General features: G+C 48.9%; 1 protein-coding gene across 1 annotated transcript; it reads right to left on the minus strand.

The window, feature by feature from the left end:
• Window positions 1-558: 558 nt before the first annotated feature.
• On the minus strand, window positions 559-24529 carry EPHA2 (EPH receptor A2). Its single transcript, XM_044282487.1, has 17 exons — window positions 24400-24529; window positions 17478-17545; window positions 15205-15871; window positions 6536-6691; window positions 6110-6442; window positions 5904-6028; window positions 5646-5805; window positions 5364-5463; window positions 5220-5275; window positions 5000-5125; window positions 4200-4385; window positions 4034-4095; window positions 3429-3638; window positions 2929-3078; window positions 2648-2841; window positions 2398-2553; window positions 559-1795 (listed from the first exon to the last, which is right to left on the minus strand). Exons 1-17 carry the CDS (start codon window positions 24473-24475, stop codon window positions 1690-1692), a joined length of 2931 nt encoding a protein of 976 aa, XP_044138422.1. The 5' UTR covers window positions 24476-24529; the 3' UTR covers window positions 559-1689.
• Window positions 24530-25079: the final 550 nt, after the last annotated feature.

A 25079-nucleotide genomic window follows, 5' to 3' on the forward strand; every position in this document is an offset into this window, starting at 1 on the left:
AGATTTTCTGCGCATGTTCACAAACCCATTGAAATCTATTTCCGCATGGAAAACATGAAAAGTGTACACGGGATTTCGCAAATCTCCTTCACTTTGCTGGTTCTGTATTATACTGCATTTTTTTGTGCTCAAAAATCCATGTGGAAAAAACATCCGTAATCGGCAAAGTGTGAAGATAAGCCTAAGGCTGGGCTGCTGTTGCACCACTAAGAATCGCTGTGTAGCAGTGCAGTCACGGAACTGAATGGGGTCGCAGCAACCCTAGAATCTAAAAAAAAAAATCCAGCAGAGTGTGACCCCGTTCAGTTCAGTGGCTGCAGTGCTAATCCTTTGTTATGCAACACTTTTAAGATCGCCAAAAAGTATGCTGATCGCCTCCTTCCTTCATCGCAGATCCCCCGTTATGAACAGGGGATGTGCTGTCAACAGTAATGTAACATGTAATTGGGCCCGTACACCACAGAGGGTCGCATTCAAGTGTAGATATTCCACATCCCACCTCATAAATATATGGCCCCCGGACGCTGAGAGTTAAAACACACAACACCAAGATCTTTTTGAAAAACTATTGTGCAGGTTTATTTCTGAGAAAACTTATATTCAGCATCCAGAAAACCTAATTAATAAATATAAAAAAATAAATTATTACAATACAAATGTACAGCATTAACACTGGAGCAAGAAGCGCATACAAAAAGGCACGAGAATAAGTTAGAAAATGAAAAACTGTTATCAGGCACTTTTAGAGCGAGGCGGTCGGGGGGGGACAGGCACCCGTCGTACTGCACGCCCATTGCCCCCGGACCTGGAAACCTCTGTGAGGATCAGTTCACATAAAGATGGCACTTGTGCTGTGCTCCGGGCAGGAGGGGGATCGGGCTCAATAAAACTGCTGTGCAATTTCCTGAACAATATTAGGAAGGAGCAGACGTGATCAGGATCCGGGGAGGGCAGGAGGAAGGAGCTTTAGCTTTGGCCTCTGCAGTCTTTATGGGGAAAGGGTGGAGGTAAAGTTATAAAGCCTGATTAGGCTACTGGAAACCTGGGACAGAGCACGCACTGCAAACTGGCAGCAAATCTTACATTTGTGCTCTTGAAATGTGGATCCCGGCTCGTACCATGTCAAAGCAACCGCGGCTGCACGTCAAAAAGTTCACTTCTCCTCTTTTCAATTTAAATTGCAGGTGCAAAACCCAATACCAACAATGCCGTTCTATGTAGTAGGCCAGATGTTTGCGTCTCTGCAAGGACCACGGTGGGATCTCTCCACTAGAAGAGCTCTATGACTTATCCGAAAATGTAAATTCATAGAACATGGAAAAGTGCTCTCATATTCAGCAGCACATTCTGCAGTGGAGCTGCGTACAATCGGCAGGGTTAACCATTACAGGAGAAGTCACAATGAAGACGTCTGCATGTGGCAGCTCAATGAGGGGTCCTCGAGATACTATGTACATCACCTCCCTCGCCCTGGAGAACTCCCAACTGGCAAACCAGCACCACAGATCAAAAGCAACAACCAAAAAAAATTAAAAAAAAGCCAGAGCGGCCCTCTGAGCAGCACATGTTGGTCCTGGTCTTTCAATATGTCGGGGTCCCTGCAGTTTGAGGAAAGTTTGGTCACCAGTAACGAGGGTAAAGCTCCAAAGTGACTTCACCAGTTCTTCGGCACGTCCCAGCTGCTGGCACCTAGATGGGGATCCCCATTTGGCTGGCCTGTTCCTTCAACCCCAGGATACTGAAGGCTATGCGTTTCTGGTGACCTGGGAGGCGGATTCCCAGCTGTTTGACATCACTGTAGAGAAACCAACAGAAAGGGTTAAATGATTTGTATATTATATATACACACATCTCCAATACAATAGCCTAGACCTCTCTGTATATCTGAGATTGAGCCTGGACGCTTGTGATCGGAAAAAAGGCCAGTGTCCAGACGCCTGAAAATGAAGTTCTGTATAATTCTACGTTTTGGGTTACATTTTTTTCTTCATTTTAAGAGCTCTGCTTGCTGTCAGTAAGATTACTTTTTACATACAGAAGCTGAAAACCCATCTTAGGGTGGGTTCACACTAGCGTTAGGGATTCAGTTATGGCTTTCTGTTATAACCTTGTACATAACGGAATCCATAAGACGGAAGGGCGGATCCGTTTTGCTGCCCATAGACTTGCATTATGACGGAATGCAAAACGGACGTCTTTAAAAGGCTTCCGTTTTGCATTCCATCCTATGGATTCCGTTATGTTCCGTTATAACGGAAAGCCATAACGGAATCCCTAACGCTAGTGTGAATCCACCCTTAATATATTTCTCATACTGAGGGTATGTTAGAGTGCATCATAGCCCACAGACGTAGCAGATCAGTTCATTCTTATACTATGGGTGGTGGGGACACTCACTCTTGGTGCATCAGGATGATTTTGTCCATGGTGTTGAACTGTGAGGACATAAAAGACTCGGTGTATTGCTGCATCTTGATGGATTCTAACCACTCAGCGATGCTTCTAAAGGGCATCCCCTCTGATCCGCTGGTGCTGGGTAGACGGATGGAGATCCTGTGGGGGAAAAGAGTAGAGTCTGGGGTTAGACTCACTGCCAGCACGGGACTCGTGCACAGGCCCTGTTGAGCTCAGGAGTAGTAGTACCCACCTTGGGTCAAAGTCAGCCAAGGTTTTCAGAGAGTCGGGGGCTCGGATCAGCTTGTCCAGAATGCTGACGATATCTGGGAACTTGGGCCGCCGGTTGCGTTCTTGTTGCCAGCACTGCATCATTAGCTGGTAAATGGCGGATGGACAGTCCATAGGGGCAGGAAGACGGAATCCTTCGTTAATAGCCTTCATGACCTGTGAGAGATGGGATGGTAACACACATCAGCCAACAAGTCTACACTTAATCCACAGTCTAAGATCAGCTCTGAGGACTGCACCTACCTCCTGGTTGGACATCTCCCAGTAGGGTCGTTCACCATAAGACATCACTTCCCACATGACGATGCCGTAGCTCCACACATCACTGGCGGAAGTGAACTTCCTGTAGGAGATGGCTTCGGGAGCCGTCCAGCGGATTGGGATCTTGCCACCCTAATGGGAGAAGATCAGAGTAAATCTCAGGGAACATTTCCACTTGCTACTTCCCCATGACCACAAAATAGATTGCCCTCTAAAAGGTCTCCACCCAAGAAAAACAATCTGATCCCAAAACAATCTGCATCCTAATCCCGGGTGTGCCCAATGTATAGAAACATTTACTTAAAGGATCAGATACACAAACTACATCTACTCTAAGGACTAATGAAGGGTTACAACATTCAGGATTTACTCTCAAACAAATCCTCTCAGTTTCCCTTCCAGGCGTTCCAAGCCCTCGATTCTGACGCTCTTAGCGCCTTGCTGGCTTCATATCAACCCTTCTCTTTATACTGCATACTCACACTGGTTGTGTATGTGGCCTCTGGATCATCTTCCAAGACTCTTGACAGTCCGAAGTCCGAGACCTTGCAGACCAGCTGGCTGTTCACTAGGATGTTTCGAGCCGCCAGGTCCCGGTGAACATAGTTCATTTCAGAGAGATATTTCATCCCGGCAGCGATTCCTCGCAGCATGCCCACCAGCTGGATGGCACTGAACTCTCCGTCATTATCCTGCAAATGAGGAAGTGAGAAATGAGTCAAACACAATTACAGACGTCTTCACATCGAGCAGGCATGCTCAACCTGCATCCCTCCAGCTGTTGCAAACCTACAACAGCTGGAGGGCCGCAGGTTGAGCATCCCTGACATAGAGTATAGGCTTAGGTCTCATAACTGGGCTCTTTGTTCCATCCATCTTTGGTCGTAGGTTTTAGTCTATACCGAAGCCTCCTGACAATGACGTCCTTATGATGTCACACTCTATATACATTATAATATCTTATGGGCCTTCTATGTCCATCCATACTAATAAAACTGCTGTACATTGCCGAGATCCTCTGCAAAGAACTTTAGCCCCAACCATCACTACACTACTGTATGGAAAGCAATCTCTCTCATGGCCTTACCTTCAGGAACTTGTCCAGTGCTCCATTTTCCATGTGCTCGGTGATGATCATCATCGGTTTATCTGTAGGGAAAAAAATGTCGTTTTTGTATCCGGTTCACCACAAGCAAATACAATGAATCCCAAAGAGGAACTAGAACCAATGTGCGAGTGTGAAATCATCTTACATTTAGACACGACTCCTTCCAGGCGGATGATGTTGTGGTGACAGAACTGCCCCATGATGCTGGCTTCGCTCAGGAAATCTGTGCGCTGCTTCTCTGTATATCCCGCTTTCAGAGTTTTAATGGCCACGGGAATCTCATTCTTTCCAGGCAGCTTGAGATTCCCTTTATAAACCTCTCCAAACTCCCCTGAAAAAACAGGTTTTATGCAAATTAATCCCAGCTCAACATTTAAAAAGGGTGGTCTAGGATAGTACTATCAATGATCCATCCTCAGGATAGCTCTTCATTATCTGATCAGCAGGGATCAGATACCCTGCATCTCCACCGATCAGCTGTTTTGGGGCAGCTCTGTCTATTGTGTAGTGGATGCAGCTGTTCCTGCAAAACTGCTTCTATTCACTTTAACTACATACTGGAGCTACTGCAGGATGGTCGGAGGTGCGGGGGGGGGGGGGGGGTGTCAGATATTGATGGCCTATCCTGAGGATACGCCATCATTAGTAAAAACCTGGACAGCCCCTTTATTGGTGTCTATGACTATATGGGGCTGCAGCTTCATTTCTGAACACCATATACAGATTCAATGTTTACTGATGTTGTACATCACATCTTATGCTCCAGTCACATCCAGAGCTGCATTGTCAATTCTGCTGGCTGCCACTTGAGATCAGTCAACACCCCTAATACACCACTGCATTCTGCTGAATTGTGCCACCGCTGAGCATGCCCTGTACACTTTTCATAAGATAATACAGCATTATAAGCCCAGTCACTGGACCCATCCTTAAGAAGACTCTTACCTGCGCCAATCACTTTTTGCCGGGTGACGGCATTGGGAGGGATCTCGGTGGTAAACTTTAGCACAGCCTTGTTAGGGTCTTCATACGTGTGGGGGTCTACGTAGGTCTTGAGAGGTTTCAGTTGCTCTGCAGGGAAATATGGGAAAAGTAAGACATGAGAAAAAGAAGGCTAAAATATATAAACCAGATTTAAAAAAAAAAACAAAAACATGGCACTCACCGGATTTGGAGAAATAGACGTCTTCAGCGGACTGGCGACTGCGACCGTTTCTTCTGCTGCAATATGAAAAGAATTAGAGGTCCATACAAGGAAGAGATGGCAAGGAAAGCAATGGAGGCTGAGAGGAAAGTGCACACTGCTTACCTGCGATGGAGAAAGATCACAAATAATATGACGACCACAATGATGACGACGCCAGACGCTGCCCCTGCGATAATGGCCGTCTGATTTGTACCTTCGGGCTCTGCAAGAAAAAGGACAAGGAACATGAGATATGTGACCTGCGTCTTAAAGTGAATGGGGAGTCGTGCTCTGCATTCATAAGAGTGGGGCTGCCTAGAGTGGATACAATTGTAACAGAGCCTCAGCAGTGAGAAGTATTAGGTTAAATGGATTTAGAGCCAAATGAACCAAGTCAATACTGACCTTCAGGGAGGGTTTCAAACTCATATTCCATGCTGTACATCCCTGCCGCTTCTGGAGTTTGGGCCTGGATGCGGACAATGTAAGTTGTGCCCGGGGAAAGTTTTGCGAGGGTTACAGAGTTCCCCTCACATCTGTGGACGGTGTAACTTTTCTCATCATTCTGTAAAGAACGAAAAACAATGGAGGTTAATAAGAAAGTTGAGCCCAGATAGGCCAAGCGGGTTTCTATCATCACCAGGATGTAAAAGGACGCGTTACCTTTTTATTATAGGCGACTTCATAACGCAAGAGCCGATTTTGCTGACGAGGAGAAATGGACCAGGACAGGCTGAGAGAGTTCTTGCTGCGATTGTCCAAGTTCACAGAAGTCACTTTGGGGGGCTCTATAGACAACAGTAAGTTAGATCGCGCTCATACGGCTTTATCATCACATTGATCTACAATGGAAGCTAGCAGCTCCTTACCAGTCTGGTCGACGGCGACGCGCAGGGTTGTGTAGCTGCGGCCAGATCTGGGGCCGGACACTCCGTTCCGGGCCTCTACTGTGAAAGTGTAGTTCAGGTGAGGCTCCAGGTCAGCGATGGTCAGTGACGTCCCTCTTAGGTGTTGAGGATCTTCGGAGTACCGTAAACTGGCATCACACGGCTGGCATTCTCCTTGGTCGGGCAAGCACTGCTCACAAGTGACTATGTAGATGACATCTTCACGGCCTCCATTGTTACTGGGAGGCAACCAGTGCAGCATTACCTTGGACCCAGAGCCGGCAACTGTGAGGTCACGAGGAGCTGATGGGGAACCTAGAACAAATCAAAACAATAAGGATATGTATATATACCTAAAAAAAGAGCTAACATGTCTTGATACTACAGCGAGATCCTCCATTTACTTACTTGTGCAAGAAGAAGAGATGGGGTCCTTTGTAGCTCGAAAGTAGCCATCTTGACACATACAGGAAGTGGCACCTTCAGAAGATGGTTCGGTGTGGTCGGGGCAAAGTTGGCAGGGGCTGTTGGAGGCGTCCGCTTTGAAGTAACCTGCTTTACATACTGTAGAGAAAGAAAATTCAAATTGGTAAGTATCTGGGTGTATAGAATAAACCTACAGATACAGCAGAGTCATCGTCTACATACTTTACTGATCCTGAAGTTTTATTGTACCGTTTCACATACCAGTATTGGACGCATTAGTGATAACTGGTAAACTGGGTATCTTTAGCCCTAGTGTCTTTTTTGTGTGCATTACTCCAGAGCTGCACTCACAATGCTGCTAGTGAAGTTACTGTGTGCATATATTACATTCCTTGAGTGCAACTCTGGAGCATGATACAGGATAAGTAATGCAATGTTAGTACACAGTAACTCCACCAGCAGAATAGCGAGTGCAGCTCTGGAGTATAATACAGGATGTAACTCAGGATCAATACAGGATAAGTAATGTAATGTATGTACACAGTGACTGCACCAGCAGAATAGTGAGTGCAGCTCTGGAGTATAATACCGGATATAACTCAGGATCAGCACAGGATAAGTAATGTATATACACAGTGACTGCACCAGCAGAATAGGGAGTGCAGCTCTGGAGTATAATACAGGATGTAGACTTATACATAAGCTATACTATGCCAGGTGAGGGTGGAGATACCGGACCTGCATGTTATGCTGCTATAATAAAAATTGTTGATTTTGCAGCCTCATCGATAGGGTGCTTTTATGATACACTGCGCCTCCCTACAACTCCATTAGCACAGCAGCTCAGCGGGTCAGTAGAGCAAGGCTCTTGTCTGTCATCCCACAAGAGGTGCAGCTCCGAAACCAGTCATCCCGTCCAACCAGTTCCTCGACCCGAGACCTTCTCACGGGCTGCGGCATGAGACCGGGCGCACACAGCTTTCCTTTAGACAGTATTGGTGAATGCCAATAAGGCAGCGGAGAGAGCGGCTCAGGGGGGTCGTAAAACATAGATATGAAGGCGGCTTCGTATTCCAGGAGTTGGCCTGGGTTTTATGACAGGAGTATAATGCACGGCTCAGACCGGTTAACGCAATTCATATATTTTTACAATGCTTTTATAGGAACCTGACGACTGGGGAAAAAAAAAAAGCTAAAATACATTGCATCGCAAATAAGAAACAGATGCGAAGCTGCGGCCAGCAGAGTTTATGCACCCAGGACACATTTTTTATGTATATCCCCCCTGACAATCCATGGTTGTCAGCATCCCCCAGCCCCTATCACCCCCCCCCCCCCCCTTCCCGCATAGAAATAAATCAATCACCATTTAGAATACCTGCACGTCCTCTCAACCTGGAGCTGGGAGGGGGCAGATCAGAGGGAGAAGACAGGATTACAACCCCCACCCCTTACTCCATTCCCTTTGAACACTCGGGGAGGAGAAGTGGAGCTGCAAGTGGTTAAGTCCTTAAAATAAATGCAGGTTTCCTGCCTGAAGCAAAAAACTCAATCAAAGAGGAAACCGGCCCGACAGAACAGCGAGATCCGACATGACACCAACGTGAGGAAGGGGGACCAACCTGACATTGAGTCCTCTAGACAAATTCCTCTCGTACAGTCAGGATCCTGGGAAAGCTGGGTGACAACCACCCCCCATGCCAGGGCTGCAATGATGGCAACATGTGCCCGATTGCACTCCAGCAGCCGGGCACCTCAGAGTTATAAAATGTAATGCAAAGTGGCGCAACCGGACTCAAGCTCGCCCTTTGGAAAAGGAAGTTCAGTTGGTTGCTCTGGTAAAAATTAAGCCAGAAGTATGGTCATAGAGGTCATAGAAGTCCATGGTTGGGTGAATACTAGCCGAATAGGTCTCCCCCCACCATCCCCCGTCACTCAGCTTTCCCAGCACAGATTGATAGAGGTCAATGGAAACTCTTGACCCGTCATGTCGGCTGCAATAACAAAGAACAATCTACACACCAGACCGAGCGGGAGTCATTGTGAGCGGCTGAATGGACTGTAGGACAATGGAGTGGATAAATGAGGAGGAGGGGGGGGGGCCAGGAGCATCTGCTAGCAATGGGCCTCCCCACCCACCCCAGGATTCGAGCGGGGCCCGACGCAGCCTCAAAAGGAGGCATTCTGATACCAAGACGGCCGCGTCCGTGGGAAATGGCTGGAGAGAGACGGCTGCATTGTCCTAGTGAAATCATCAAAGGATGGAGGGTCTCGCTTCGCTGCAAAGGGGGTGGGAAACCTGCATTAAAAAACTAATATAAGCCACACACTGAGCGCCCAACAACGGGCACCAGCCCTGGCAACTGTCCTAAGGCATCAAGCACGGGCTCTGGACAAACACAGTACCAGGCCTGAGGGCCGGAGAACCATTCCATGAGATTACACTGCAGCGGTCTCACACCGGTGACCCGAGGAGTCTGGGGGTGTGCAGCAGCGTTCATGACATCAGCACGCACCCATTATAAGGGAGAAGGTTGAAACGGTCTAAAATGCTCCCAATACAGAGGGGGGGGGGGGCGCTAACTGGGGTCTCTCGCTATTTATATGGATCGCTTTAAATTCCAGACCACGTGGACAGACAATGGCTGCTATTCCTATGGAGACGCTGGCCAGACTCCTAACAAAAGGGAAGGGGTCGTCTGACCATCCCCTGACCTCACCGGGACCTGGACCCCGACCACTGCAGCCAACGACATTTTCTGCACAGAATTAAAGTGTCAGCTCTGTGAGCAATCTGTATTTGGCCAATACATTCTGTGACCTCGGTGGAGTAAAGACCTCTCCCCGCCTGAGGGGCAAGACAAGTTTGGTGCAGCTGGTGGGAGGCCTACAATCATCTAGTGCCCCCGGGGGGCCCCGACTCCCCTACCCCCCTCCACTTTCTCATATTGACCTCTGACTCCAATTTGTTTTATAGAAGACAAACAGCATGCAAGAGTGTTTAATCCTATCCTTGTCTCCAAACCATGCGTTGGCACTGGGGCTGGTCCACTGCCCCCGCTGCCGTTGCTCTGCCGCGATGTAAACCGCAATTTTCTGTAGGTAAGAGCCCCATTGTTCTACGTGCAGCTGGGAAATTATCACATTAAGGGGGTGATGCCTCTTATGGCCAAAAGCAGATAAGCTGGCACGGGCAGGGAATATGCACGCTGCGGGGGGAGACTAGATTATTTGGCTCCTGGTAATAGACGCAGAGCGGCCATCAAGGTCAAGACTATGAAAACCGCCTTCCAGCAGCTGCCCCATCCCACGCTCACAGCTGGGGGAGATAAGTCTACGGCCTCTTCCCAGAACAGGCAGGATCTTGATCGGAATCCAAGACATCACTTCAGGACAAGTCTTTAGTTGTTAGAACAGAAAGTGAGCTTGAGATAAGTTTTTCCAAACTTTCATCTATTAGTACAAGACGCCTCCGCAGATACCCCCCCCCCCCCATATACTACAAGCAAGGAAGCTGGCAGCACACGCAAGATAACTACCACTAGACTCACACCACCCTGGCGCCTGTCATACAAAAAGCAGGTTCTGGGACAGGTTTGCTTTATATCTTATGAAATTTACTAAAACGTTTGTCACTTGCAGTACTGCTTGTGACCACACGTCAGAAGTCAACATTTCGCCTAGAACTCCATACAACACTTCCCCCTCTATAATCTATTTAGAAAAAACGGGCGCGCACACCCTTAGGACTCATGTACGTGACCGTATGTTTGGTCCGCATCCGATCCGCTTTTTTTTGGGGCATTCTAGTGAAGTGAAAAAGAAAATGGCCGCATGGACACAGCCGGGATTCGTGATTTGTGGACCGCAAAAACATTTATGCCAGCGTTCATGGACAGCGTGAAAAAAGCCCAAAGCTTCCAACATGGTGCAAGATAAATCTGCAAAACTGTTGACTGAGGAGCGGTCAGAAGTCAATTTCCTTATTTAATAAAGCTCCACATGCATGCAGATTTACTCTGCAGGAACCTTCCGAAACCAAAGCCGCTTATTCTACATCTCGGCAAAATATGGGTGATGGGGGTTCTGTAGCCACCTAACCCCTGGTGGAGGATCATTCAGGAGGCTGCCCTTTGCTCAGACTGTGAAACCGTCTCTAATCTTTGATTGTCGCTCCTGATCCGGTACAAATTCCAGTGTATCCACATCGGATATCCCGCACCATACACGGCTTCCTGTTTGGTGGCTGTTCGGGGGTTCCCTTCCTAACATGGATGAGAGCTGCTGCTGCGAATCGTCCGACCTCAGGATGTAAAGAGGAAGCCGCGTTTCCCTCTGCTAATCGAGAATCTCTCCCCGATGCGAGCCATACCGCAGTTATGGCCGGAGGAAATGAATCACTGGACTCACTCTCTCAGCCGTTTTGGACATTCACTGTGACATTGTAGCGCTGGGGCCCCAGGACTGCATCCAACCTGGGGCCACATGTGTATCTCCGTTAGAAACCATGACAGACTGCTCTATGATGGAACGCTGTCGCAGTTGTGGGAATAGTGCAGCACCATTTTTCTGGGCAAAGACGGGCACTGGGACAGAACCCAACAGACCCTATAATGAGTCAACAGCGCCCGTCAAGTACTGTTGGTGCCTGTCATGTGACGGTTTCGGGACTGCGTTGTGGTTTCCGTTTATAACGGAAACCACAAAGCACATGTGAACAGCGGCATAACCCCATCTCCCCCGGCTGTGTGCTGATGATGTGCGTTAACATTTATCCTGGCGAGCGTCCAGGCTCCTCTCTCCAAACACGTCCGGAAATCTTCGGAAGTGAAACCCAACACGGCTGAGGTGAGGACGCGGCCTCCAAATATCATTTCCTGAAGGTCTGACACCTGCCGGCACTTCACGACGGGAGAAGACACGGCTACGAGGTGCGAGTCACTGCTCCCTGCCCTGAGTCTGGTGACAGCACCACCCTGTTCCCACGGTTCGGGAGGCCGGGATAGATCACCTGTCGGCACTGAATCATGCGGTGACATGTTGAGGACGAGCGCTTCCTGGCTGAGTCCTCACCATATGGCTAAGAAAAAGGCACAGCGACATCAACAACTACTGTGTTACATAGTTAAACTAGGGGGGTCAGCAACATCTGGACAGTCTGTGTGGGTGCCATTTTTACCATAATAGTGAGACAGGGGTAGGGGGTTGGGGGTTTCCTGCAGCGGTGCTGCATCTCTGGATACACGCCATGACCCCCACCCCACCACGAGATGCACAATTCTCAGAGCAAACGTACAAGGAGCGGCTGCTCAGAAACAAAGGCCCAAAATATAATCATAGGAAAAAAATAAAAAAATAGCTGAATTCCCATCTGTGTGCTCTGGGGTGAGAGAACACGATGGGAATTTGGACTGACCACAGAAAAATAAATACGAATATAGCTCCGGAGCCGCGTTCCCAGACCCGGGGGTCATCCCCCTGCAGATTATGCCAACACGTACTGACTCAGCAGGGAGAGTGGGAGGATACGAGCTTGGACCCCAAGGGGACTCAAAAGAAAGCGCTTTTATTTAGGCTCAGGGAATACAGATATCTACAGGGATCCAAGGTGCCATTGGTTGTACGACTCAAAAATGTGCACGATCCGCCTGTGACTTGCTGCCGCATCGAAGCCGCGCGGCTAATTTTAGTTGGGAGTCATGTGCGATTTAGAATATATAACGCAAAAGGACACCGAACGACCTGCCACGTGCCAATGCAACCTTGGGATCTTCATGCTGTGTGACCACGTAGCCCGACATCACATACTTTACCGATACAGTACGTGCCAAATTTGCTTCCCCTCCTCCAGACTTTAATGTCTCAGCCCGGCAGAAATTGACTCCTCTCTGTTTCTGGCTCCTCAGTCCTGACATAACTGAACATAAATCCCGCAATCTTGGGGTGTAGTGACACCTGCGGCTCCCGTCTGCTCCTCCTGCGCTGGATTCAGACAGACAACATGGTTCTAATCAAAGGCTCATTAACTCGAGGCTTCTGCCAAATCCCCCGGCTGAGGCCCTGTGTGTGCGGAGCAGGAGGAGACGGCTCCTCTCAGCGTCGGATCTCTACCTTGTGGCTTCTGGGATGGTGCGAGGAAGTAATAAAATTTGCCTAAAATCACACAGACCTCAGGAAATTGCTGAACCTACAGACTGCATTCGAAAATAGAAAGTGGGTGCTAGTAACCAGGCGTTGTGTGCCCCGCTGCTAATTCGTTACGCCTCCAGATAAGTGAGCTATATGGATATATGCAGCCGGGTTCACACAGGACATCTGATCCCCACCTCCGCCATACTGTATTTGTTCAGGTGAATGGAGGTTGTGTAGTTAAGATGCTGCTGATCCTAGAACACATAAAGCAGCCAGTAGGGAAGACTATGTGTAATCCACTCATAGAAACTCTAAATCCTGTGCGATCAATCACAGCCGAGCGATCACCCGTTCCTTGCACACCAACCTCCCCGGCTCTGCGCAGCAACGCCCGTACCCCGCTCAAACGGCCATAATCACCAAGAAACGATTCTGACATTTTATAAATACATCGCAAAAAAAGTAGCCCCAAAAAGCGGCGGAGATAAAGGAGAAAGCGCAGTTTTCAACATAAAACGTGGAGTAGCAGATAAAATGGAAGGAAGGATCAGAGAGAAAAAGGGACGAGGGAGCCAAGACGTCTCCCCTGGAAATGATCTCGGCTTACAGACACCGTTGCCGCATTCCTCAGACTTGTTGTAAGACGGGAGCCGGCTCCATGTGTGTCAGGGAACAGTAACTGCCATTGTTTCCCTGCAGAAGCAGCGTGAACCTGACACAGAAGCCTGGAGCTCAGCGATGAGCAGGATCCTGGTAACAGACCAGCACAACGAGGAGGTAGGATCCGGCAGCCATCTTGTAGCTGATTAAAACCTCATGGTTTACACCCCCCCCCCCCCCCACCACGTTAATGGTTGAGAGTGCACATGTATATCCAGACGAGAATAAAAGCTGCCTCTTCTATGAATACTAAACATCCGTATTATACTCCAGAGCTGCACTCACTATTCTGCTGGTACAGTCACTGTGTACCGTATTTTTCAGCCTATAAGACGCACCTAGGTTTTTGAGGAGGAAAATAAAAATTAATATTTTGAACCAAAAGGTGTGCTTTTGGTGGGTTTTGAACTAATGCTGGTCTGTGGATGGCACTGTTATGGGGGCATCTGGGGATGGCACTGTTATGGAGGCATCTGGGGATGGCACTGTTATGGAGGCATCTGGGGATGGCACTGTTATGGAGGCATCTGGGGATGGCACTGTTATGGAGGCATCTGGGGATGGCATGACACTGCTATGAGGGGGGGGAAGGGGAATCTATGGATGACACATAGCATCTTATAACAGTTTAGTAGTGAATGACCCCCAATACAGGGGGTGGGGGGAAGGGTCGGCATCTTGTTTTGTAATGGCGGCGGGGCCCGGTGCAGTCACTGTATTCTACTACACCGGGCCCAGCTCACTGTAGTAATCATATAGGCAATGTTAAACTGTAAATTCATTCATCCAGGTTGTAGTACGGTACTTACTACTAACTTCCATAGCAGGCAGGAGGCCGGGCAAGCGGGCGGGAGGCGGCAGTGTAACTCACTACGCCACGCGCCTGTGCCGCCCACTTTATGAACGAAGCAGGCGGCGCAAAACAACATGCCGGCCCCCAGTCCCTCCTGCTGATACACACGCCGGCCGCGCTGTGCAGCAGCAATGTATCAGTGTAAAATTGCAGCATTCGCCCCATTAGACGCAATGCTATTTTCCCCCCCACTTTTTTTGGGGGGGAGTGCGTCTTATAGGGCGAAAAATACGGTACATACATTATATTACTTATCCTGTACGGATCCTGAGTTACATCCTGTATTATACTCCAGAGCTGCACTCACTATTCTGCTGGTGCAGTCACTGTGTACATACATTACATTACTTATCCCGTACTGATCCTGAGTTACATCCTGTATTATACTCCAGAGCTGCACTCACTATTCTGCTGGTGCAGTCACTGTGTACATACATTACATTACTTATCCTGTACTGATCCTGAGTTACATCCTGTATTATACTCCAGAGCTGCACTCACTATTCAGCTGGTGCAGTCACTGTGTACATACATTACATTACTTATCCTGTACTGATCCTGAGTTACATCCTGTATTATACTCCAGAGCTGCACTCACTATTCTGCTGGTGCAGTCACTATGTACATACATTACATTACTTATCCTGTACTGATCCTAAGTTACATCCTGTATTATACTATAGAGCTGCGCTCACTATTCTGACTGTACAGAGCCTGGAGTAATGATGATGCTTCGCAGAATGCAAATCACTAGAACAAGCTCAGGGCAGACACTACACAGGCAGGGAATAAGATTTTAAATGTTAAGCTGCAGAGTGAGTGCAGCTCTGGAGTATAGATATCTATTCACACAGTGACTGCGCCGTTTACGTAGATTTGGTCAGCATAGACTTCCCCACAGTGGAGCGACTATTCTACTAGTCAGGCCCACATACTGCTGCAGTTTAGTGAATCGATGATTACGAGGTCATGGATATAAGATTAAAACATTGCTTTCATATTTTACCTTGACATGTGTTCCCCACTTTCTCGTATCCAGCCTCACAGACGCACTGTCCGATGAGCACCAGCCATTCTCCATCTGTATTGCAATGCATGCTAGGATCGTCTCCACTAACCGGCACAGAGTTTTCCACACACTTTCCTGTAACCTTTGCCAGGGACTGAGAGTCGGCGCCTGCGACAGTTTCCGGGAACAGCGCCATTCCTTGTACAACCCCTGGACACTTTTTGTAGTAGATACGGACAGAGAGCAGCGCCACGCAGGCGCCGATGTCCTGGAAGGCCAGGTAGAACCCTTTCTTGGTCAGCTTTCCCACCGACCGCACTTCGACGTTTAGCTTGAGGTTGCGATGATTGATGTCTTCCTGCAGCGTGATTTCGTCGGGCGCAACTGTATCGATCTTACGGAAGAGTCTCTTCTGAAAATTGATGCCGACGTCCACGTCTGACTCCATATAGTACAAGTTAAAAGTCTCTTTGCAGGACCCCGAAACGCCAGAGAAGCTGTTGCAGTCGCGGACGGTGAAGTGCAGCTCGATGAAGATGCGCTGCGCTTCGCTGCGGTAGATCCAGCTGGTGCGTAGCCAGTTATCCTGCTCTCCTTCTTGCACGTTGCAGACGGTATACATGAAGATGGCGCTCCCGTTCCTCCAGTCCGGTAGGAGATCCCACTGTAAGAGACAGACGAGGAAAACGTGAGACGCTCGCAACGCTACACCCATGCCACAATACACGGCCTCAGGGCCCAAACATCAGCAGCCTCCATAAAACTAATGTTCCCAGCCGCCCGGAACATTTCATTCCTTGTCCCAGCAGCTTCGGCGGTGGTAATTCACGGGCAGAGCCTTTCCCACGTCCGCTGCCCTCAATTACCGTAAAGGCTTTAGGCCAAACGCGAATAATTACAGTCACGATAATGATTAAGACGCCACTCACATTATCTTCCAAGGATCTGTACCACGTGAGAGAGCGACCACTTGACCCTCAAGGTCATTGCTGGCGTTAAGTGGCTACTGATTAGGAAGAGTCCCCGGTATTAGGGCTGTCGTCACGTTAATTAACCCCTTCATTTCCTTTCCCCCTAGAGAAAATGAGCAGCTGGTCTGCTAATTTCAAGGCAGACAGGACATGTCGGGGGGATTCTGGGTAATATTTGCCCTAAAACCCACTTGCTAGCAGCAGAAATTACAACCAATATAATTCCTTGTCCGGATGACCTGGCAGCTGACGATTAAGGGTCCATTCACACATCCGTGTGTGTTTTGCGGATCCACAAAACACAGACAGCGGCAATGTGCATTCCGCATTTTTCGGACCGCACATTGCCGGCACTAAGAGAATATGCCTATTCTTGTCCGCTATTGCGGACAAGAATAGGACATGTTCTATTTTTTTCAGGATCGGAATTGCGGACCGGGAAGTGCGGGTCCGCAATTCCGGATCGGGGCCGCACATTGTGCGGCCCCATAGAAATGTATGGGTCCGCAATTCCGTTACGCAAAATGCGAAATGGAATTGCGGATGTGTGAATGGAGCCTTAAAGGGGTTGTCTAGGATTAGAAAAAACATGGCCGCTTTCTTCTGAAAAAAAAAAAACAAAAAAAAATAAATAAGCTTGACTCCACTGGTATCAATGGAGCGGAACTGCAATATTGTATACAACCTGTGGACAGATGTGGCGCTGTTTTTCTAATCCTGGACAGCCTCTTTAAGGTGGTGTTCCCCTTTAAGAGGCCAAGAACATAAAAAAAGACACATGATTATATAGTAAAGGGGACCTAAACCCACGATCGAGCAGCAGCACTTCTCCAGTGCCAGGCTTCATCTGCTCTGCTCGACTTTTCCAGCGTGCGGAGTACAGATCGCATATGCTTCTGTGGATCCGCAGTCCGCATGCTGGAAAAGCCAAGCAGAGCCGATGAAACCCCAGGGTCCAGGGCGCTCTGAGACTGTGATTTCATCAAAGGTTTAGGGCCCACTTAATGAGACTGTCTGACCCCCCATATGCAGTGCGGCGGCCTTTTAAACCTGTGCCCTTCTCGATTTAAAGGTGTGATGGGATTAAGCGGCTATTGATTAAACTCAGCAAACACGCCGCCATCGGACAAAAAAATAATTTCCAGGTGAATGGTCGGGGCGGCTGGAAAGACAAACACGTCCCTTGTACGTACAAGAGGGTGAAGGACGAAAGAAGGATCCGCATCAATCCCTGGACGGCGCCAGCGGCTGAAAACAGAAATATAAACCGGTCGTAATCCTCGAAGACGGTTTACTTACCCCTTTCCCAAATGGGTTGGTGAGCCAGCCGCTCTCTCCCTTCATCTTCTCAAAATCCAACAGCATGACTGAAAGAAAGGAGAAGAAGCAGGCGGTCAGTACAGGCAGCGAGAAACATTAGGATACCGTACATATATAGGCCATTCAGGCTCACTACAAGGATCAGCATGCCTGTGGGCACGAGATAGTATACGTAGAGGGCTTAATAGAAACCAGCTGTGCGTTATGTAACGTGGCGCACATTCCTCCACCATTTAATAACTCCTAATCACATGTCCAGACCAGCGCATGCACAGAGCCAAACACCACCTCTGTGGGCACACAACCGTGTCCAGAAAGGGGATATCGGGGCAGGTGGTGGAGCTCAACATCTGGCAGGGAGCATTAGAAAAGCTGACTCACTGGAAGAATCCCCAAGATCAGATTCTCCGACGGTAGCTCTGGCCAAAAATATACTAACCCCCACCCGACTGTGCAGACGCCGTGAAACTAAAAACTACCGACACGTCCCCATCTGGACAGACAGCATCCAGGGAAAGGGGAGGGGGTGGTGAGTATCTGATTAGTTATCCTACAGAGGCCCACGAGGTGCAATGTACATAAATGATATCTGCCCCTTTAATAGATGGATGGAGGGGCATGGTCCAAGTAAGACGTAGTCCCCCCCCCCCCCCATATTACAGGTAACCGCACTCATCTCCGGGGAGGCACTTCTAGGTTTCCGGTGTGAGCTAGTCCTAAGCCTCGGAATGTCAGGTGTGTTCCCCGTCCTCGTGCCAGCTCCCCCTCCCTGGATAAACACTGACAGTGCAAACAGCGCAGCGTGCTGGAATAGAGGACGCAAGGTGGGTGCCTTCACAACCAAGGGCTGACACCCCGCAACTATAGCCCACTACCCCAGAAAATTATTCCTATGGCACACCCCCACCCCCATAAAATCTGTAGACATCATAGTTAGGGCTCATTCAGACGGCCGTATGCTGTCCGCAAAAATGCGGATCTGTTTTTTTTTGCAGACAGTTCAGCATTTTTTTTTTTTTGCTGATCCATAGACTTCAATAGGGCCATGTCTAGGACAGGTTTAATTTTTTGCTAAGCCGTGCAATGGAAGAAAAGGGCCCCATAGGAGTGAATGGGACAGCATCTAATCCGGTAAAAAAAACAAAAAAACGGATCCGCATTTTTTGCGGACGGCATACAACCATCTGAATGAGCCCTTAGAATGAATCCTGAAAGAAATTCTAAAGATATCATTCCAGCGTGTGGTTCACGTGGGCGACGGACAGAGAACGTCACAAGATATTTGCATCTTTCCTCTCCCCTGGATGATGTTGCACCGGGCAGAAACCTGGCGCGTGGGAAGGAAGAGGAAGCATGAGGCGTGTGCGTGAAAGAGCGGAGAATGGAAGCACAGGATAAGAGCGTCACGCTTCCTGCGCTGGAATTTCCACCGATTTAAATGAAGCTGCTGATTATTAAAGCGTGGACCCCCCCCCCTACCTTGCATCCCATAGACACTAGCGCAACATTGCTCCTGGGTGAAGGACCACCAGAATTAGGACAGTCATAGGTGGTAAATGGACCAAGCTCACCTGTTACTATGATTTTTTTTTGTAACCTGGAATTCCCCTTTAAGCCCTGAGATAATGGATATTGTTAAGGAAGGCAATACCGCCAAGTGCATGCATCCTTGTACCGCCTGACATGGGGTTGGAGCTGGTAGACCTTTTCACCCACCGTGACCCCCCAACCACATCCTCATACTGATCCCATAAAAAAACAAACCTATCCCCAGAGGAAACGTTCCTCTTACATGCGGTGACTTTATCCCACAATCTCCTTGTATGTAACACAATGGAACGCTTACACAACACTTACACCCCTGTCACGAGCAGGAAGAACAGGAGCGTCGCACGCCCACTACAAGCCCGACCATGTCTCATCCAGGAGCATATTTCTCTGATCAGATAATCCCACAACTTCTTCTTAACCCTGACCATGTATGTTCCACCCGACCTCCTATGGAGCCGCACACACGGGTAGGTGGTCCCCTCTGCCAAATCGCTGGGTTTATGGCAATCACCTGGATGAGAAGAGTTTGGTTCCATCAGCCCTTTCATTGTGGGACATCGTGGCCTTGGTAATGGGGGGCCCTGCATTATCAGGTCAGGGGGTCCGGCTCACATATGTCCCTGCATACTAAGGTCAATGGTTACATGATCCATCTACCTTGAAATGCGTCGGGGGTATGAGGTGAAGCAATATGGAAGCCATATCCTGTCAATGATGGGGGTAGTTAACCCAGACGCCTGCAGACCTGACGCATTTCGAGTCTCATTCATATAGCCTGAACGCCAACTTTTATTATGACCCCCCCCCCACAATATATTTTCCATAGAAACCACAGGTCTCTGCTCAGGCGGGAGGACAGGAGGGAAGGCCGCACTTTTGCCCTCATCTTCGTTAGCATTAAAATGGCAAAGAGAGCAAAAGTTTCCAACCCCAAGGAAGTCACAGCGAGGACCCCTCCCCCACCCCAGGTAAGTCAGCCCTGCTGTATAAAGACATTAAAGGACTGACCCCCCCCCCCCCCTCCCCCCAGTAAACAGCTCATTCCAGGAGATGAGAGGCCATGTAACACCCTGTTATTATACATGAATGAGGCGTCAGGAATGTGAATGAACCTCATTAGTGAATGAATACGGGACACATAGGAGAAGAGCTCGGCACATGCAACCAACCGGAGTCTCACGACGCCCTGCATAGTCCGGGGGTGACTCAAACTCCCATCATCACCACTGAAATATTCACATAGCTGGGTGTTACCAGCTGGGGATGTAGCTCTGCATCTTCTGACACTGGCAGTGTAATGACTGGATAGTGTCAGACTGTGCAGGTAACACCCAGCTGGACCTTCCAGTGCAAACTGCTAGAAATTCATTCAGAAACTTCTAGAATGAATAATAGAGGAATGGCACATTATAAGAATCCTAGGAATAGATGCTCCAGAATGGTTATTACGTGAGGAATTCAAGTATTTACTATAACAGACGTGTTTGTAGAGGGAACGATTAAAGGGGGATCTGTCCTGGATACTCTGGAGCATGAAACGCACCAGCCAGCTGGCAGAGCGCAGGAATTCGAGCACCTGTAATTCTTACACCAGGTGCCTCCCCCGCTCACAGCTAAACGCATTCTAAAAGTGGCTGTTTTACAACCTTCACAAAAAGCTTTCATGCCCGGCCAACAGAGCCGAGACTTTTTTTTCCCTAAAAAAAAAATATATATATATATATATAATGCAACGTGAGGGAAGAACGGTCCATTATCCGCCATCAAACTGGAGACTGTATGGGAATAGATTATCTCACCCTTTTAAAGCGCCAATCGCACAGCAGCCACTGTCGCGGCGGATGGACGGGGAAAAACAAACATTCTCTGATATCCTCCCAAAAACAAAACAAAAAAACATGGCCCCGATTTCACAAAAGACGCCATTTTGAACAAAACAGCGCCACCTAGTGCCCACATCACTGCGAACCACGGTCTTCAAAGACGTTTTACAGCGGTAGCTTGCTTTACGGCACAAATAATGCCACAATGGCTTCATGAAAGTTCTAGGGAATCTCCTAACGCAGGCATGCTCAACCTGCGGCCCTCCAGCTGTTGCAAAACTACAACTCCCATCATTCCCAGGCAGTCTACAGAAGGGCATGGTGGGAGTTGTAGTTTTACAACAGCTGAAGGGCCGTAGGTTGAGCACCCCTGTCCTAACGCAAGGAATCTACGGTGAATTGGGACTACAGTGCAGTGTCGCAAAGTGCTCTCTGGTTCTGGGAAAGCTGGGTGACAGCCCCAAGGCCGTCATTGAGGATCCTTTATGCCTGGTCTGTATTTTAGGATTTCTGACCTGTCCAAGGGGATTTATGAGCAGCCTTCAGGGTGAAATATTTCTATTTTATAACACTGGGAATACAAAGGTTAGTTTTATGACCATGGAGGGGGGGGGGGGGGACATCACTGACGAGGACAGAGGTTTTGCATTCCTCAGTGTGAATCAGGGCCGCACCCCGATCTCTAAGGTGACTTCATAAACATTTCCGGCCTGAATACCATAGAGGCAGCCTCATGATGGTGCCCAAGCTGTGTGTGTGTATACACTGGACACTTCCTCCCCAGCGAGACCCTGGAAGTATCGCTTCCTATCCCGTCACAATGTATCAGTCCTATTTACCTGGTCCCCCCCCCCACCCCACAAAAAAATAAAATAAAAATAATATATATTTAATTTTTTTTATTTTTTTGCAGCGATACCAGAAGGTTTTGAGGATGGGGAGTCGTCCTTTAGGAAGGACTCGGCCTCTCCTGATCCTGATATAAAGCGGATGGATCAAAGGTCGGTCTTGTGTTCAGGGTTACACGGGTGCCCACGACCCCATACATGACGGGAGGGGAGCTTCCAACACGCCACAAGCAGTCAATATTTATCCAGAGACACACAAAGTCCAGCCATCACCAAATTTAGAAACAAACAAACAAAAAAAAAAACGGATGGGTCTTAGATTGCAAGCTCTGAGGCCCAGAGGGTTATAACATTCCAAAAAAAATTAATAAATAATTTTATCTCTCTATATTATATATAATAAATCGATCAGTTGCACACTCTGTAAGCTGTGGTTAATCCACCATCTGGAGCGCTGTGGTCTGGTCACATGCTCACTCTGGCCACGCCGTGACAGTCTGCATTCAGAATTAGTCAAGGGACGGCAAAAAAAAAAAAAAATATATAAAAAAAAAAATATTTGCAAAACCGCAGCATGAAACGCTCGACACAAGAGGCTATTGTGTGCGGGAGAGGAAGGAACAGGACGGCTTTAAGAGCGCGCTGCGAGGCTTTACTGTACAGGAGCGCAGATTATCATGGTGGCCACATATAAGCTATGTTATAGAGCGTGGTGGCCTCTAACCCACAGAGCTGACTCTCTACACACAAGGTGGATCTGCCCTACCCCCTCTTCCCTACTGGGCTTGCGGCTTATTCCCTCCCCTGGAGAGAAGGGCCCTGTGAAGCTCGCTGCTTGGCACAGTCGCTCCCCTGGCACCCCCATCCTATATCACCAGGCAGCCCCCCCCCTCCCAGAGGGGCCCCCGAGTTCTATATTTGACTCCGCACATAATGTAGCTCCAGAATGCACCTTGCCGTTTGCTTTTTCTATTAATCATTGACACGTCTGATCTCACGGCCACCGTTTCAGTCCTAATTAACATTACGAGTAGAAATCAACGGTGAGAAGTAATGGAGCGGGCATGGAGAGGTGGCGAGCATACTACACAGGAATATATATATACATGCTGGGACTTGTAGTTATACCAGGCAGGTGCTGTCAGACAAGGGCCTGAGGGGCCCAGGTTGACAAACTGTTGAATGCCCCTGGCTACAATGCTGCGCGGTGGTGTAAGCGATCTGGGCAATGATCCAGTGCGGCACATGACACTGTAATGGGTCTGAGAGGGACAGCGCTGGGAACGTCACCCCGCTCCTGAGGTCCGCAGGCCGCTCGTCAGCCCACGGAGTGGGGGATTAGATTACTGCTTGGGTTTGGCTCAGGTAACGACTGAGTCACTTGCTTTAATGTAAAGCCCAGGACAGCGTTAAACCGAGCAATAATTAACCTTGTCACCTCTGCGTGGGAACATACAACATGCCAATGATATGTGTGGGAGCTTCTAACCTTGGTTGTACCCTGTCACCCCATCCTGTGCCAGCTCACCAGAGACCACCACATGCTGCCCCATAATAATGTCAGCCGACCACGTGCCAGCTCACCAGAGACCATCACATGATAACCCATAATAATGTCAGCCAACCGCGTGCCAGCTCACCAGAGACCACCATACTGCCCCGTAATAATGTCAGCCGACCACGTGCCACCTCACCAGAGACCATCACATGATACCCCATAATAATATCAGCCAACCGCGTGCCAGCTCACCAAAGACCACCATGCTGCCCCGTAATAATGTCAGCCGACCGCGTGCCAGCTCACCAAAGACCACCATGCTGCCCCGTAATAATGTCAGCCGACCGCGTGCCAGCTCACCAGAGACCACCACATGCTGCCCATAACAATGCCAGGCAAACGTGTGCCAGGTCATCAGAGACCACCACATGCAGCCCATTACAATGTCAGCCGAAAGCGTGCCAGCTCACTGGAGACCACCACCCCCACATGCTGCCCATAATAATGTCAGCTGACTGCGTGCCAGCTCACCAGAGACCACCACATGCTGACCATAACAATATCACCACATACTGCCCATAATAAAGTCATCCCACCTTGTGCCAGCTCACCAGAGACCACCACATGCTGACCATAAAAATATCAGCCAACCGTGTGCCAGCTCAGTGGAGACCACCACCACCACATACTGCCCCATAACAATGTCAGCCCACCCTGTGCCAGCTCACCGGAGACCATCACATACTGCCCCATAACATCAGCCGACTGCATGCCAGCTCAATGGAGACCACCATACTTCCATAACAATGTCATCCCAACAAGTGCCAACTCACAGGGTATATTTCTCAGACACAGGGCTGACATCCCAGCCTCCTTACATCAATTATACAAGCACCCCAATATCTAGTGTGCCCCTTGATCTAGGGAGCAGTGCCAGTGAAGCTTCTAGAAAACTGGGCTTACAAAACTCTCAGGAGCAGAATAATAGAGAGGGGCACCTCAATATCCAGCACAACCCCCCAGTCTTTACTGCAGGGCACCTCAATATCCAGATCAGCCCCCACTCCTCACGGCAGGTCCTTATCCCAACCTCGCACAGTCACCGGGGCAGGCAGAGGGAACCGCAGGGATGAGACATTACCCCATAAGAGAAGACCCCCGAGATCCGGGCCCCCACTCACCTTCCGTGGTCTGCAGGGTCAGGAGGACATTGCTGGTGACCAGGAGGAGCAGGGTGCAGGCTCTGGAGGGGCTCATGGTCCGGGCTGCGGCTCCTGCTCTCTCCCCTGCAAACTTCCACGACTTTCTGGCTGCCAGAGTTCTGCGGCTCTCCTGCTCATTCATGCCACTGTCTGGCCCCGCCCACTCGCTCTCTTAAAGGTACAGTACATCCTATGCTTATTGCTGCTTTGATCTCCTCCCTGAGAACATCAGGGCACTCCAGTGAATGCTGCTCATTGTCCTCCTCCCGGGGCTGCCCTAATAGAAATGCAATCACCCTTATCTGCAAATGCACAGGGATTATTAGAATAAAACCTGGAAACATCCGATAATCCGGCCAGAACAACCCGTAATCAGGACAATCACCTCCATCATCTGTTAAGAAAAGCAAATAATATGACAAATAATTACATTATCGTCTATTGGTTGTCGCCCAGCTTTCCCAGACTCCTGTACAGTGGTACATCCAGCTTCCATATCCAGACTTTCTATTCTGAACTACCAGAAAGTTGTCAAACGTCTCTAGTTATTCAGGAGCCATTAAATCCCAGTAAGGGGTTGTCACCAGCTTTATCCTATTCATGGTCATTACAGCCATAATGGTTGTCACCAGCTTTCTCCTATTCATGGTCATTTCAGC

This window comes from Bufo gargarizans, chromosome 2 (assembly GCF_014858855.1).
Source record: "Bufo gargarizans isolate SCDJY-AF-19 chromosome 2, ASM1485885v1, whole genome shotgun sequence".
NCBI lineage: Eukaryota > Metazoa > Chordata > Amphibia > Anura > Bufonidae > Bufo > Bufo gargarizans.